The 15,502-nt window shown below is 43.3% G+C and overlaps 1 protein-coding gene across 3 annotated transcripts in view; it reads right to left on the bottom strand.

Annotated features, from left to right (window-relative positions):
• Positions 1-220: 220 nt before the first annotated feature.
• Positions 221-15,502, bottom strand: part of CAMKMT (calmodulin-lysine N-methyltransferase) — a 551,334-nt gene continuing 536,052 nt past the window's right edge. For 2 of the 3 annotated variants that reach the window (XM_060247636.1, XM_060247645.1), the window contains one exon: positions 2,326-2,416. In XM_060247636.1, coding sequence (XP_060103619.1) covers positions 2,339-2,416 — 78 coding nt within the window. In that variant the 3' untranslated portion in view covers positions 2,326-2,338. Of the gene's footprint in view, positions 2,417-15,502 lie in introns of all 3 variants that reach the window. The other variant, XM_060247632.1, reaches the window with a different exon arrangement.

The following is a 15,502-nucleotide window of genomic DNA, read 5'->3' as shown; positions in this document are numbered from 1 at the left end:
AGGGTGGTATGTATGCAGATCTATGTATACATTTATTATTCATATAGGTGCTTTCCTGATATCATTTCCTATAAAAATTCTCCACACTTCCCCAGTAATATGCTGTAAATTATATATATATAAACACACACACACAGAGGGAGAGAGAGAGAGAGAAGAACATCCCTGGAATAAAACACAAAAAGACCACCACTATGTTTTTTCTTAGGGTGTATACTGAAAGCAAAATGTTTATTCACACAATGATTATAAACAGCAAATGCTACAGTTGAGGGCCCCAGTTCTTTCATCAATTATATGCATGAGCAATTTCGCTTCACCATTCAGCCTCAATGCATAAATGTTTGCAGGATCGTGTTCTTAAGACCCCTTCAATTAAACCCTTACAGGATAATAGCCTGCATTTGAGACACCAGCTTGTACTGACATGACAGGCAGGGAAAAGAAACAAACAACAATAATTAGTTGTTCATTTTGATATACTTGTTATCTCCTCAGAGAAATAAAGAGTGTACTAATAATTTCCAGGGTCATTAGCTAAAAGTTGGCATGTTCATCAATGTGTCCTGTTCCTAAGCACTTTTGTAAAGGCACAGAAGGTTTATACTTTCACCAATGTTTGTGGGTCCATTCTGAGATTTACACTAAACACCTATCTTATTGGGGTATGCTGTATCTATAGGACACATACTGAGAAGGAGAACTCCCTCAACAATAAACATCTGTTGTTCCTAAATTCTCGTAATTTCTTAGCAGAAATTCCACACAGTAAGAGTCTCAATGTGAAATCCATAAAATCCATAAAAGGAGATCTACCACTGAAATACTAGGATAAATGGCTGGTTTGCATTGCCCCTGGTCTTTATCCAACACTGAGAATAGACTGCTGTTTTATCAAAAGAGGAATAAATTGCTGTTATTGTGATGTTAGCCCATCACTTGGCATTGCAATTCAGGTTTTTGTGAGAAAGAAATGTATGATCTAACTGCGACTTGACCCATGCCTTCTGAGATCCATATAGGTGCTCTAATGGAGCATAAAAAGTGTTGAATACAAGGACATGCAAACCGGTGATGAAGAAATGCGTTAGAGGAGAGCACTGAAGGAAACAGGACTTTTGTGTACAACTCAATTTGTTAAACTGGAGAGGAAAAACAACACTCCAAAGGTAACTATTTTAATGTGTTTCATCAATCAATTTCACAATGGACTGCATTTGTCTGTGATATCATCAGGATTCATTTCAAAAAAATATTGGGAGGGGATGGAGTTTAGAATTTTTAAAATTCAGGCTGCCAGCACCTTAGATTTCTCTGTTAGACCAGTGAGAGAAACGGTTTTGTCCCATTTATTACTATTGTTTATGGTAAGTAAACATTCACCCATTATGTGAAGCACTGGTTAAAACAAGTTGTTGGAACATTAATTTTGGGAGTGGAGGTTGTATGTCTCTGTTAGGGAAAAAAAAAACCCTTGCAATTGCAGTAGCATTGAGACTTTCTCAGGCAAGGATCTATTTTTAACAAGAGATCTGTGGAACAGTTGCAATTAGATTTCAGCACTGATAAAGGCTCACTTTTCATTCATAGCCACAGTGCTCTTCTTGTACCTAAACAGATAATAAGTACTCAGCACACTCCCCCTTCTTGACACAACACACTGAGACTAATCACACATAATTGGAGAGGAGGAGCAGAGGGCTGGCCAAGCCATTGTGTCTAGAGGACAAATGGTCAGTTTATGAGGCTTTGGTTTGAGGCAGTAATTTCTTATACATCTACGGGGTGAGAACAAAAAAAATCCCGTCAAAAAACATTAAGTAATCAAGCAAGGCAAGTTTGAAACGTTTTCCGGGGGGTGGGGGTGGGGAGAGGAAAAGCCATTTTTGAAAATAGTGAAGGAGAGAGGGGGAAAATGAAAATATAGCATGAAGTGCATATAGAATGCAATAGGATGTGTACAATGCTCCCAAATTATCAGCTTCTCTCTTTTCTTCACTTACTAGAACAAGGAATCCTCCAGCATTTTACAGATGGCCAAACACAGCCACAAAACAGATGCATTCAAATGTAATCGCAGAAGCACTCTTTGTCAAGATGAAGCAACTGGGTGCATGATGGAAGTCATGGGGGGGGGGGGGTGAGAAATTGAGCTCTTAAAGACTTCATCTCATTGGACTGGCTTTTAAAGAAAAAGCTAGGGATAGAAAGTTCTAGGAATTATATATTTACAGTTCAGGGGTTTCTTGTTTCAGCAAACTGGGGTTGCTTTGTCTTAAAGTGGTATATTCATGTAGCTATTTTTTTCTTTGTAATCAAAATATACCTGCCACATATATTATGCATGTTTAGTTAAAATAAGAAGGAATGGGTAGTGGAGATTTTCATCGTAAGTCTCTTTTTCTTCTTTTTTCAACTGTAAATGACACAAAACAAAACAAAGAAAAGCACCATTAATACATTGTCATGGCAAGGACACAAAACAGTCTAATTAAGGGAATAAATGGTATAAAAGACTAAATTGCTTTTAGCAACAGTTACAGTTTAGTGTCAGATAGTATGCCACTTAGTAATTTCTCAGTTTTGTAAATTCGTTTCTCTCCAGTTGTACTACAAAAAATGTTCCTCTTAATCAAAGGGAAAATGCATACAATATAGTATACATTAATAATTGATTAATTAAGGCATATTCCAGTTAGGGGGCTGATTAAAATATATGAATGCACGAAGGCTAAAATGCCATATAAAAAGTGTAGGACTTCTGACATAGTAAATATTACATTAAAGGTGGCCAGTCAACTGTAATACATAACAGGACTGTAACCATTCTGAAGGATTCTCTGGGAGATTTCATATATTAATAAAATGCAATTCAGTTCTTTTTAATATCGAAGTATCTGAAGCCCATTCTTGGCTTCTAGAATTAAGGTTATATGAAACTCATCAACTCATGTACAATATAAAATTAATTATTTAAAAAATTAAATATGCATTGAGTAGAAAAAAGATAATTCATCCAAGAATTAAATTTGGGATGTATTTTCCTGTTGGTATAAACTAAATTTAAGCAGCAATCCAAATCAGTCTGAAGTTTACTATAAGGTTAAAATCCTTCACTAAAGCCATTTTCTATGTGTAATAATGAAATATATAGATAAAGAGGAGAACAAAACAAATATAAAACATACTAGGGAAGATAAGTTAATGGATGCTGCTGTTTACAATTCAGACAAGTTTCTTCTGTCCTCTGTGATATGAGTTACAGATATTAGCTGATCTGTTTCACAGTGCTTACTACTACTATTTAAACATGGTTGTTTTCCATCTTCTGTTCTCTGACTGTACAATATAACCTACTATCTATGGGCATGATGCCTTTCCCCCATAGCATTAATTTACTTTAAAATTCAAATCCACTCTTCTAAAGGTGTTCAAAATTAACCCATAGCATCAATTTACGTTAAAATTCAAATCCACTCTTCTAAAGATGTTCAAAATTAACCAAGGAATGGCAATGAGTACTGTCATACCTTTGACTCTAGTACTGAGGAAATTCTGTCTGGATAAAAATTGTTCCTTACTTGCACCAGACTGCATTTTAGGATAGTAAATTAGATATCTGACTTTATATCCCACAAACTCTTTTTCCCCTCCAACAGCCAGCACATTTTATTTTAAAATCACAAAAAATGACTCAAAAACCCCTTGAATATTTATTGTGGATGAAAATTTGTGGGACTTATACCAGAATATACAAACTACTGTCTTAAGGGGAAACAGGTTTTTTGTTGCTTATACCAGAATAAACAAACTACTGTCTTAAGGGGAAACAGGTTTTTTCTTACTTCTTTCCCTTTTAATTTAGAAACATTTCCTAATTTAAAAAATAAGTAAAAATGGAATGAAACACTTCAATTAAAAGCTGTCCTCTGTTGCACTTTGTAATCTGTTTGCTGACATGGAAATGAAGAACCCATGTACATATGCATATTTTATTGGCAAAAATTATTTTCTTGAAGAATAAACTAATGGACATTCCTATTGCCAGTCATAATCCTATGCTACAGTTTGGGTCAACTGCTTCACTAACCTAACAAATGTACTGCAAACTCTCTAAAGTAAACCCATAGCAGAAATTGTTTTTGCTTAGGATTGTGGCAGATTTGATATGCCCCCATGCCTCTTTTAACCTGAATTCTCTAGTGACCTCTGGCGGCCAGCACAAAGTATCCATTACAGAATTTAAGCACAATCTCAGACGCAGCCACACCATTCCAGATTAGCAGGGGGATGTTAAACAAATAAAGAAATGCCACAAAGCCGTGTATTACTGCAACCTGTTATCCAGCTATAAGTGCATTGGAAACATAACATTATTGTACTCATATATGCATACAGACCCATTTGCAAACAGCGCATACATTCCAGTCTGGAATATTATGCAGTGTTATTGCACACATCAAGCTTGCACTTCTGAGCCCAATTAATGATTGTTATTTTGCAAAATGAAAAAAAATCCCTCATAAACCTGCCTTTTGAATCCCATGAACGACAAAAAGCAAATTGTGAATAAAACAATTTTTCAATTTTGCAGGCAAGGGGGAGGGAAGAGAAGAGTGAGAGAGGCCTATGAGGACTGAAATAAATTATATGGCTGCTCTTAGTAGCATTATGCTTTACCTCCTAATTGGATGTAACACACTCAGACCCACGGGGTGAACAGCAGCAGCAGGAGAGGAATTCATACTGTTTACCCTTTACAGTAGCCACAATTATCAACAGCACATCATACAGATTATAAGCACCAGCCACTCATAATGTGGCATTTCAAACAGATAAGGGGAAAGGCAATATGACCATTCTTTTGACATAACATCTAAAGCTCATATCTTAGTTGTCCTTAACAAACACATGCACACAAAACCACCCTACTAATTTAGTATATTATTATTAAAATACAAATCAGTGATGTGTTAATATTTATATGTTTATTATTTCCATGGAGGAGGAAAATGCATCTTAGGCGTTAGGAAAAAGTGTATATTGTTCAGCCTGTGCAAAAGTAGATTCAAATATATATTGGCACAGAAAGCAAATCAAGCTTGTAAATGTATATTTTGACAGAATACAGCAATTATGCACTTCATATTCTGAAGATTAGTGTATTATCAACTGGGTAAGATTAATGTTAAAAAAGAGAAGAAAACAACAGGTTTCTTGAGGGGGGAGGGCTGCACGCATGCTAAAAAGAAAGCAACACTACCACATTTTTTTAAAAAATACCCTAAGCTTGACCAGAGGCAATTCCATGATGTGGGTACAATTTTAAACAAAAGCCCTGGCATACAGCATAGGAAGGCCCAGTTTTGATTACAGGCTTGCTTTTGAACGGAAATAAAATTTCACAGCTAACAATGAGAGGTGAAAAGTTTAAGAGGCAAAGCTGTTCCTCCTGATCACTGACTGTTAATCAGCTTCATGGGTGGTTGCCTAAATCTTTGGATTTTGTGTGTGTGTGTGTGTGTGTATGTGTGTGTTACTTGCACTACTGCCAAGACTGTAACTCATTTTTTCCCCTGTTGTAGGAGGTGGGGTGAACAACTCCCCATAGAAGGCAGCTGTGTATGAGTGACATGAGGTACTAATGCAGAGGGCAAAATTAAAATTCATGAATCTCTCCACAACCATTTGTGTAACAAGATTAAGACGGGACAGCAGAAAATAGCTGCATTATCAGGCTTCTTACAGTTCTCCAGCTGGTTACGCTCTATTCCAAAACAGTAGGGATAAGAGGATAACATGAAGCCGAAAGGAAAACGCCTCTCCTTCATTTGGGGAGCAAACACATCCTAGGGAAAAATGAGGTTTGGGAAAGGACATATAGCATGAAAAAAAATTCCCACTCAGTGTGTAAACTTTTCATGGCAGGATTTGCAGCAACCACTAACTGAAATAAAAGTTAAAAATCCCAGCAAAACAATTTGTAGTTTTTTAATTCTGAAAACTAGATTTATTTTTCTTGCAAAAAAAGAAGACAATATTGGTTAATATTGGCTAATTAGGAAAACATTAAATAATGAACTAACTTCCTCCAGGATGTTTTGAGGCAATATTGCAAGGGAAATAGACTCCTTTTTGTAGAGAAGGGCAGACAATGTGATTATTAAAGACAATGGATCTCTATTATTCGCAAGATTGCCAGACCTGCCCCCCCCCCCCCGGGTGGAGATGGTGGTCCCCTGCTGCCAGGCTCCCACTGATCAGCTGGCTGGCAGGGGGGAACTTACCCCCCCCCCAAGGAAAGAGATCCATCTGAAGTACAGTGATGTGTTTACATCACTGCCCATGTGACTCGGAAGTGATGTCATCACATCTGGTCATCGGGGTGATGCTTTGGTATTTGGGCAAAAACTCTATGATAGAAACCAAATTTATCATTGAGTTTTTTCCCAAATACCAGAGCGTCACCCTGATGTCCTGGAAGTGATCTCCCCATACGAACCCCAGAGAGCACTGAGGTCAGCCGGGAAAAACTTGTTGACTACTCCCAGACCGAGAGAGGTGAAGCTGCAAAGCACCCATAACCGGGCCTTCTCCTCTGTAGCCCCGAGCCTATGGAACCAACTTCCAGAGGAAATGCGGGCCCTGCGGGATCTTAAACAATTCCGCAGGGCCTGCAAGACCTTCCTCTTCCGACTGGCTTTCGCTGATGAAGAAAGAAATTGCTAATGATAACCGCCATCATAAAAGAACAAATAGCATTAGCACTTTTATCAATTTAATTTAATTAATTTTTAAACTTAACCAGAATTTTAATGTTCAATGTTTAAATGTAATTTTGTTTTCTTTGTTTTTCCTTGTATAATTGAAATTTGAATTGATGCTGTCAGCCGCCCTGAGCCTGCTCTGGCGGGGAGGGCAGGATACAAATAAAATTTTGTTGTTGTTGTTGTTGTGATGACGCCACTTCTGGGTCATGTGGTCAATGACATAGAAATGGCACTGCATGTCAGATGGGTCTTTCTGCTGCTCCACCATCCCTCCACTGGTTGGGAAGGATGGTGGAAAAACCTAGTTATTAGTTTGGCTCTTTATGTTAGAAGAAGACTGCAGATTTATACCTCGCCCTTTTCTCTGAATCAGAGTCTCAGAGCGGCTTACAATCTCCTTCCCCCACAACAGACACCCTATGAGGTGGGTGGGGCTGAGAGAGCTCTTACAGCATTTGCCCTGTCAAGGACAACTCCTACGAGAGCTGTGGCTAACCCAAGGCCATTCCAGCAGCTGCAAGTGGAGGAGTGGGGAATCAAACCCAGTTCTCCCAGATAAGCGTCCACACACTTATCCACTATACCAAACTGGCATATATAATGTGTAGTAATGAGTTCTACTGCTTCCTAAAAGACTTATATTCCTGTTTAGGCTAACTGGTGAGCTAAGCGGAGTCTTTGATTTTGTTTCTTTCAATGCTATCCTAAGCAGGTATACTCAGAATCTTACTCAGGCCTATTCAATAGGGTTTACTTCCAGCACAGAGTTCTCAAGGTTTATACTGTCAGTCTACCTTGCTCTTCTCCGGAGCTCCCAGTAGTTATTGACTCTGTACTCTCATCAACCATGTTTTGCTCCCCAAGGATGGAATAAATAGTCAGACACAGAGTATTGGTATAAAATTGGGACACTTTATTCAATATTCTAATAAACAGCAAGGGTACCCCACCAGCGGCCTGGCCAGGGCTAGGGGTCACCGCGACCTCTCCCCTGCCATTAACGGGCAAGAGACCCAGCCCCCCAGCCGGAGCTGAGTGTTACTCAGCTTCCTCCAGGCAGGCCCAGCAGGGAGGCACACACCAGAGGGCCCAAACCCAGATGCACGTCTCGTGAGAAAGGCACCCTCTAGCCGAGGCTCCCCGACAGTGCATTCTCCAAACCCAGGTCTTCAAACCCGAAGGCTGATCATGCCAGACCCCAAATTCCCCAAAAGGGGGATGCTTCACAGTCCTCCCCTAGCTGCATAGGGCCCTAAACCCCCAAACTCTGCCACTACTAAGGCCAAGTCTCTACTTAGAGCTTAGCGCCCACCGGGAGGCCCAAAGCCACCCACAACCCTTGCTGCAAATCTCTCAGGAAAAGCATATTACCCTTTTCTGAGAGATGGACCCCATCCCCTCTGTAGAGGTCAGGAAATTTCAACAAAATGGGCAAATAGTGGCCCAACTCCCTTTCCAGCACCTTCCTGATCTCCTTATTAGCCTTATACCGGGCCCTTTCTATAGCTGCAGGGTCCCAAGCACAACACTACACCAGGCGGGGCAGCATGGCTGACCAAATTATGGTGGTCCCAGGCCATCGCTCCCGAATGTGCTGGAAATCATCCCGGGCCTGCCAAACTATGGTTTTGCCCTTTAAGAGTCCCAGATCGTTACCTCCCAGGTGAACAATTAAAACCTGAGGAGGAGGACCCACACAATCTTTAAACAACAAAGGCAGGCTCGGCCACTGAAGGCCCCAGCGCCCCCACCATTCAATACACACATGCTGGCTGAGTCCCAGCTGAGAGCCAACCGCAGTTCTCCGAGCCTGATGAGCGGCCCAAAATACGTGGCTATGGCCGCATACAAGAACTCGGCTCCTCTGGCCAGGAACAACAGCATCTAAAGAGAAAAAACAGTAAAACAAGAACAGAACCAACAATAAACAGACACCAAGTCACTCACGGCCTAATAAGAGGTCACACGTAAGCCTTATAGGCCGAGGAACGCAACCTGCCCAATCTTTGAATGGAAGTGGAAGGATACCCCATGACAGCTGCTGTTGAGGCTGCCCCAATTCTAAAGGAGTAGGTCCCAAACCACACCCCAGACAACCCCAACTCACCCAAAGCCCGTGACATTACTGCCCAAAACTGATGCTTCGTCAACGGGCTACCATTCGAATGTATAAACAAAAACCCCTCCATGGGCCACCTAACTGCCAAATAAGCAACCAACGCAGTAACTGGACACAGCTCAAGCTCTGAACAACTAACCAACTCGAGCACCGTACCCTTCTGCAACTGATCCGTCTTAGAGCAACGGACAGTGATGACTGCCTTGCCAGCCCTTAACAACAGAGCCTTACCAGAAACATCGTTTCTAGACTGTGCCACCAGCTCACTTACTCTAAGAGCCCCCCCCCAAAAAAGCTAACAAAGACGCAGCGTAAAACAAACATGCTTCAAATGACGAAGCACACACCATGTCCCAAACCCTCTTCAAACCCCGCAGAATCAAAGGAGACACAGGATTCCGCATATCAACCCTGGGACCGGCCTCTCTGGCCCACCCCTCCAGCAGCTTTCGAATATGAAAGTCAGCTGTTTCTTCCCTATAACCCAGCGCCTTACTAACAAAAGCCAATGCAGACAGGCGCCACCTAATGTATCACACGGCCAACCCCTTACCTCACAGCGAAACACAGTAATGGAGCAAATGCTCCACTGGGAGGGGCCAAACCCTGCAATACCCTACCTCAGCCCTAAAGTTTTCAAACTGCCGCACAGCCCGTTCGTAAGACTTTATGGTGCTGGGCGCAATGGCTAGACCTATCGCTTTGAAGGCCTCAGCTCTCCAATCAGCCATAGCTCCTGGGGCATTGGCACTGGCTCTCTGTCGGCATTTGGGGCCAGCTGACAAAACCTCTCCATCTCTTTATGAGCTAGAGCGTCAGCCACCCCATTACTCACCCCAGGAGCATGCTTAGCTAAAAACAAAATGTTAAGCCGCAAACAGTGCAGAGTGAAGGCCCTCACCAATCTCATAACCCGGCCAGATTTGGATGAAAGGGAATTAATGATGTGGACCACCGCCATATTATCACACCAAAAATGGACAGTGTGATTGGCCATATCCTTCCCCCACGGCCAACCCACAACTAAAATAGGAAAGAACTCAAGAAACGTAAGATCCTGGTTCACACCAACCTTTACCCAGGAGTCAGGCCAACTATCTGCGCACCAATGTCCACGGAAATAGACTTCAAAACCCAAGGAACCAGCAGCATCAGACATGACCTGAAGCTCAGCTTTGAGCCTCATGTCATCCCTCCAAAAAGAGACTCCATTAAAGGACTCCAAAAATTCCTGCCAAATCCTCAAATCATCCCTCATGCTGCAGGTGACCCTAGTTCTATGCTGAGGCAAGCATAACCTTGCCATAGCATCACACAGCCTTCTAAGAAAAGCCCTCCCAGGAGTAACCACTTTGCAAGCAAAGTTGAGGTGCCCAACTAGCTGCTGCAACTCCAACAAAGTAACCTTCCTTTTAAGAAGAAAGGTAGAAATCCTAGCCCTCAGCTCCACTATTTTCTTAAGAGGCCCCCTAGACAACTGTGCAATAGTGTCAATTTCAATCCCCCAAAAGGTCAACCTCTGGGTCGGACCTTCAGTTTTCTCAGGCACTAAAGGAACCCCAAGCTCCGCCACCAGCTCAACAAAGCCAGACAGCAACTGCCCACAACGCCCAGTCCCCTCGGGACCCACAAATAGATAGTCATCCAAATAATGAACGACATCCTGCAAACCCACTTTCTCCCACATAGCCCATTCCAAAAATGTGCTGAAATGCTCGAAAGCCGAACATGACACAGAGCAGCCCATTGGCAATGCTCTATCCATGTAAAATTGACCTTCAAAAGAAAACCCTAGAAGTTCAAAATCATCAGGATGGACAGGTAAAAGGCGAAACGCAGACTTAATGTCGCATTTTGCCAATTCTGCCCCCACCCCGCAATGCCTCACCATGGCAATAGCCTGGTCAAAGCTGGTGTACCTAACAGAGCATAAGTGCTCCGGGATCCCATCATTCACGGACTTCCCTTTAGGAAAAGGCAAATGGTGAATCAAACAAAATTCACCAGGCGCCTTTTTAGGCACCACACCCAAAAGTGAGACTCCAAGAGTACTCACTGGAGGATGTGAAAAAGGACCCAGTATCCTTCCCTCAGCCAGCTCTTTTGCAAACTTGTCCCTAATGACCTGCTCCAAGCCCTGAACTGACTTAAGGTTTCCTGACATAAACGGAACTCAAGGACCCTGAAAAGGGATCCTAAACCCAACTTTAAAACCTTCTAACAAATACAAACTATCAACCCTTTGAGGGTACCTCAACAGCCACTGCTCAAGAGGTCCCACCCTTATCAGGCTGGGCCCCTTTCTTAGCTGGAAAGGCACCTCCGTTCCCGCCAGGCTTCTTCGTATTTTTACGCCCACGGGCTCTAAGGCAGTTGTCAAATGAGTGGGAACCACCACACATGGGGCACTCGTGGTTGAACTGGCATGCCTTACTATTACATACCCCAAGGGATCCAAATTCCCAGCAAAGCATGCGGGGTTGAACCGCCTGCCCCGCTGCACCGCGGGGAGAGCCTGATGAACCAGCAGCGGATGTGGATGACCTACTCACCAAGTGACCACTATCAGAGCGATCACCCAGATTAGGCCTAGCTGGGGACATAACCTGCAGCCAAAGCTGCTGATGGATCTGATCCCACTGAAGGGACGGATACAGGGCAGCCCTCATCCTAAATTCCTGGTCCTATTGTAACCAGGTCCACTAAAGGCTATATAGCCTTTATAAATTTATAAATTATGTCCAAATACTGGAACAGGGATGCTGCCTGCCACGGCTGTGCCCTCGCAATCACCCCAGCATAAATACAGAACCCAGGAAGCCAATTAGCCCAGGTCCTGTCCACCTTCGGGTTTTTTCAATTTTTCCTTCTCTTTCTCATCCAATTCTTCCTTGTCTTTTTTTTCAACCTCCCAAAAGAGAAGAGAAAAAAATATCCATGTACTCCCCTTTTAATATTTTTCCCTAGTAGTGGGAAGCAAGTGGTCCCCCAGCGGCAAGGCAACCTCCCCAAATGGCAAAGCAGCAAAAGGCACCATCCCATATGTTGAGGGTGCCCCTATAAAGGAACCAGCTATGCCAGGATGCCCTGCGCCCGGGTACACACTAGGAATGCCTTGCCCACATGGCCAAGCCCAATTCTGAAACGCGCCCAATGCAGAGGAGGCAAGCGCCCCCGCACTTGACATGGAAGCGCCCTGCCCGGTCGCCAAAGCAGGCTCCCATGCTCCGCATGGCCAAACCTGCCCAGGCCCCACCTGTAAATTATCACCTGACCTACCTCCGAATCCAGCAGGAACCAATGGCAAACCGACCCCCGATGCTCCAGCTGCCACCATCAAACCCACATCCGGACCACAAAGGCCAGCGTCCCTGCCAGGCACGACTCCACCAGACCTGCCCTCAAGAATAGACAGCCTGGTGAGAATACTCGCCTGCTTACCCTTCTTAGATTGCCTCTCACCATCCTCCCCTCCTGGAGAAAGGATGCTCACTGCCTGTTCCAATGCTCTCAATGTACAAGCAATATTGGAATCAACCACCATATCAGCCTCCTCATCAGAAGAGGCGGTGGTGGCCTTTTTGCAAGAGCCTTGGGCGCCTTAGGCGCTGCCTTTTTTCCTTTGGGCTTGCCCGACCCTTTTCCACCAGCCATCTAAATAGCAAGCACAAGACCACAAAATGGCCTCCTACAGCTCCACTCTAAAATGGCTTCCCCCTGGAAGAAGAAATGGAACTCAAAATGGCCACAAAAGCCTCTGCTGCACACCAATGTCCCCAGTAGGAGAAAAATGGGGGGGAGGGGGAGGCTCTCCAAAATGGTCACCTGCCAACCTCAAGGGCAATAATAAAAAACCCAGGTTGCCCCACAGGCCCACACCCTCAAAAATTAAAAGGGGAAAGACCAACCCCTGGGCTTCACAACCCCTGCCCCAGAAGACCCCAAACCCTAGGCAGACTCAGCCAACAAGAAGGACAACGCCACGTCCTCCACTGCCTACGATGCTGCCGCCAGCCCGCAGCACTGCAGCCGATGCTCCAGCCAACGCTTCACCCGCCGCTACCTGGTCAACTGCCCCAACAAACCCCGACATCCAACCAAAAACAAAAGAAAAGCCTCAGCCGATCGTCTGCCAAGACGAAGGAGCCGACGAGGAGCGCAGATCTGACAGTTAGACTTTTCTCTGCGTGCCGAAATGGGCACCCCCTGACTCTTCCCATCCAGGGAAGCAAACTCTGCTCATGCAGCCTAGCAGCTACGCTGCAGTCTGCAAGCATAAGATTCTCACAATATTATACATGCTTATGCAGTATCACTAAGAAACATAAGTAAAGGCCAGAGACCTAGAAGTAGCAAGTGCACCAGAGGTGACAATCCCAGGTGGTAGGTCATCAAGTGAAATTGGTCCAACCACGTCTTTTTTTGAACAGCACCAAGATATTTGAGACGGAACAATTAGCAAGCAGAAAGAACTAGATTGTAAGCATGTATAGGTCACAAAGGGTCAAGCTGAGAATCCAGTGCAATAGCTATAAATTGATATCAAAAATGCATTTACAATGGCTATAATACATTTTATTTATTTGTTTGCATTATTTATAGTCTGCTTTTTCAACATGGATTTAAGGTGAATTACACATAGTGAGTCAGTACAATCAACACAATAGGATATTCAATAACCAGTGCATTAGGATATTAGAAGTCTGGAACTCAAGGCAGATTGCAGCAGGAAGATATTAAAACTGAAGTAAACACAATAAAACATATAATAGTACATACTCAATCATAAAACTAACAACACAACATCCCACCATTAAAACATCTCCCTCCTGCAGAAAGGTGATTCACCTGCAGAATGATAGCGGCAGAGGCCTTCCTGACATAATAAGAGGCTACCACTAAGGATGGTCAGGTATAGGCAGGCACAGATTTTACCAGGGTGCAGTATGGTATCGTCACACAAACCATTTACTCATGAGGAGTTGCATGGGCATAAATAAGGCTATTAAAAAACTTCCAAGTTATGCTGATGCATCTAAGCAAAATTTTGCGATCCAGTGGCTGAGTGCAAGGACATTTTAGTTGCTGCCACCACCACACCTCTTAGATTCAGAAGCAAAACAAAAGCGGTAGCACAAATGTCCACCAGTAAGTTGAGAAGGAGATGAGAGAACTGTCATGAGTCGCTTTCCATCTAACACCAGAAATAACATCAGGCCATGGATCCATCAGAAACACTAATCTCCTATATACACATTCGGTCAGGAGAGTGTTTGAGACTACCCTAGAGCCAGAGGTTACTTGGCCAGGAAGTCCCTTCAAAGCAGCAGCTGGATCCCCTTCAACAGTCATCCCACAATCCTAGTTTTTCAGTGAGGAATGGGCACTACAGTGGCCCCAGGTACAGCATCGTAAGAGATTCCAGGGTACTCTTACTCACTAGAGCCATATGACACAGGGTATAAGTAAGCACAGACTAAAGCCCTAGAAAGATGGTGAAAGTTCAAATCCAAATCCTGGCTCTCCAAGAAGTTGCAAGAATTCAGCCAAGGGACAGAACCATGTATAGCTTTTCCTGGTATATAGTATACAAGTCCTCTGATGGTGCAATAGCTTCTACACTAGCTTGTAGCTCGCAGAATCTGGTTTGCTTGCAACTAGTTTTGGCTTGATATTGCTGATGAAATATCACTTGCTCGACTGTATCAAAATAAATTGCTCTGGCTTCCTGCTGCTGCAATATTAACCCTTTCCTTGACAGTATCCAGCTAAGGCACCACTCATGTCCTGCTTTATTGTTCCAAGCCAAGCCTAAAGAAACTAAAGAGTCTTGACCCCATGGATTGTGGTCATGAATCAGAGTACAGCAATAGCAGCTGCTTTAGAGCTGCACTGTAGAAACAGAGTGAAGCTCTATGGCAGCTCTGAATGGCTTTCCTTCCTGTGCTGCTTTTAGTTCTCTGTATCAGAGATGGATATGCAAGTTAGCGTATGTCATCCATCAGAGAAAGCCATGATGACAACCCAATTATAATCCAGTACCATTAAAACACAGTGTTACTAAGAGAGTTATCTCATCTCCTCTTCTGCCTTCTGGTTTAAAGTTGGAAGTCAGAAAGGGAGCCATGAAAGCACCACTCATATAATTTCTGTCTTTTCACAGTGCAGTGCAATGCTGGCTGCGTCTCACATATCCTTTTTGGCAAAGATAAGTTGAATTAGAACCAGGAATACCCAACTAATGCAGAGAGTCAGAATACACAGGAATCCCTGATGGTGAACTGTGGCTCCTGTCTGATGGTTGTTCCACATAGGACCAGTTATGGGGTTTTGGAAACTTCATCCAACTCCTTTTCTCTCATGGAAACTGACAAAAGGAAAAGGAAGAAGGACAGGAACAGAAATGGCTTTGGTGCAGCCCAGTTGTCAGGGTCAGTTGTACAGTGAATTATAGGCCCAGCTGTACACAGTGAACTAAAACCCCCAAGTAATAATGGATTTTGATCCGCAGGACTATAAAATATGGGAGAGAAATAAGGTAATTCCTAAAAGTTTTCTGTGAAATACCCTCTCTGTGTCCTATATTACTTACACCTGAATGTCATAAAAGAGG

This window comes from Heteronotia binoei, chromosome 1, assembly GCF_032191835.1.
Source record: "Heteronotia binoei isolate CCM8104 ecotype False Entrance Well chromosome 1, APGP_CSIRO_Hbin_v1, whole genome shotgun sequence".
In the NCBI taxonomy this organism is placed as follows: domain Eukaryota; kingdom Metazoa; phylum Chordata; class Lepidosauria; order Squamata; family Gekkonidae; genus Heteronotia; species Heteronotia binoei.
Note: the sequence above shows the minus strand (reverse complement) of the source record. Positions and strands in the feature narration are given on the sequence as shown.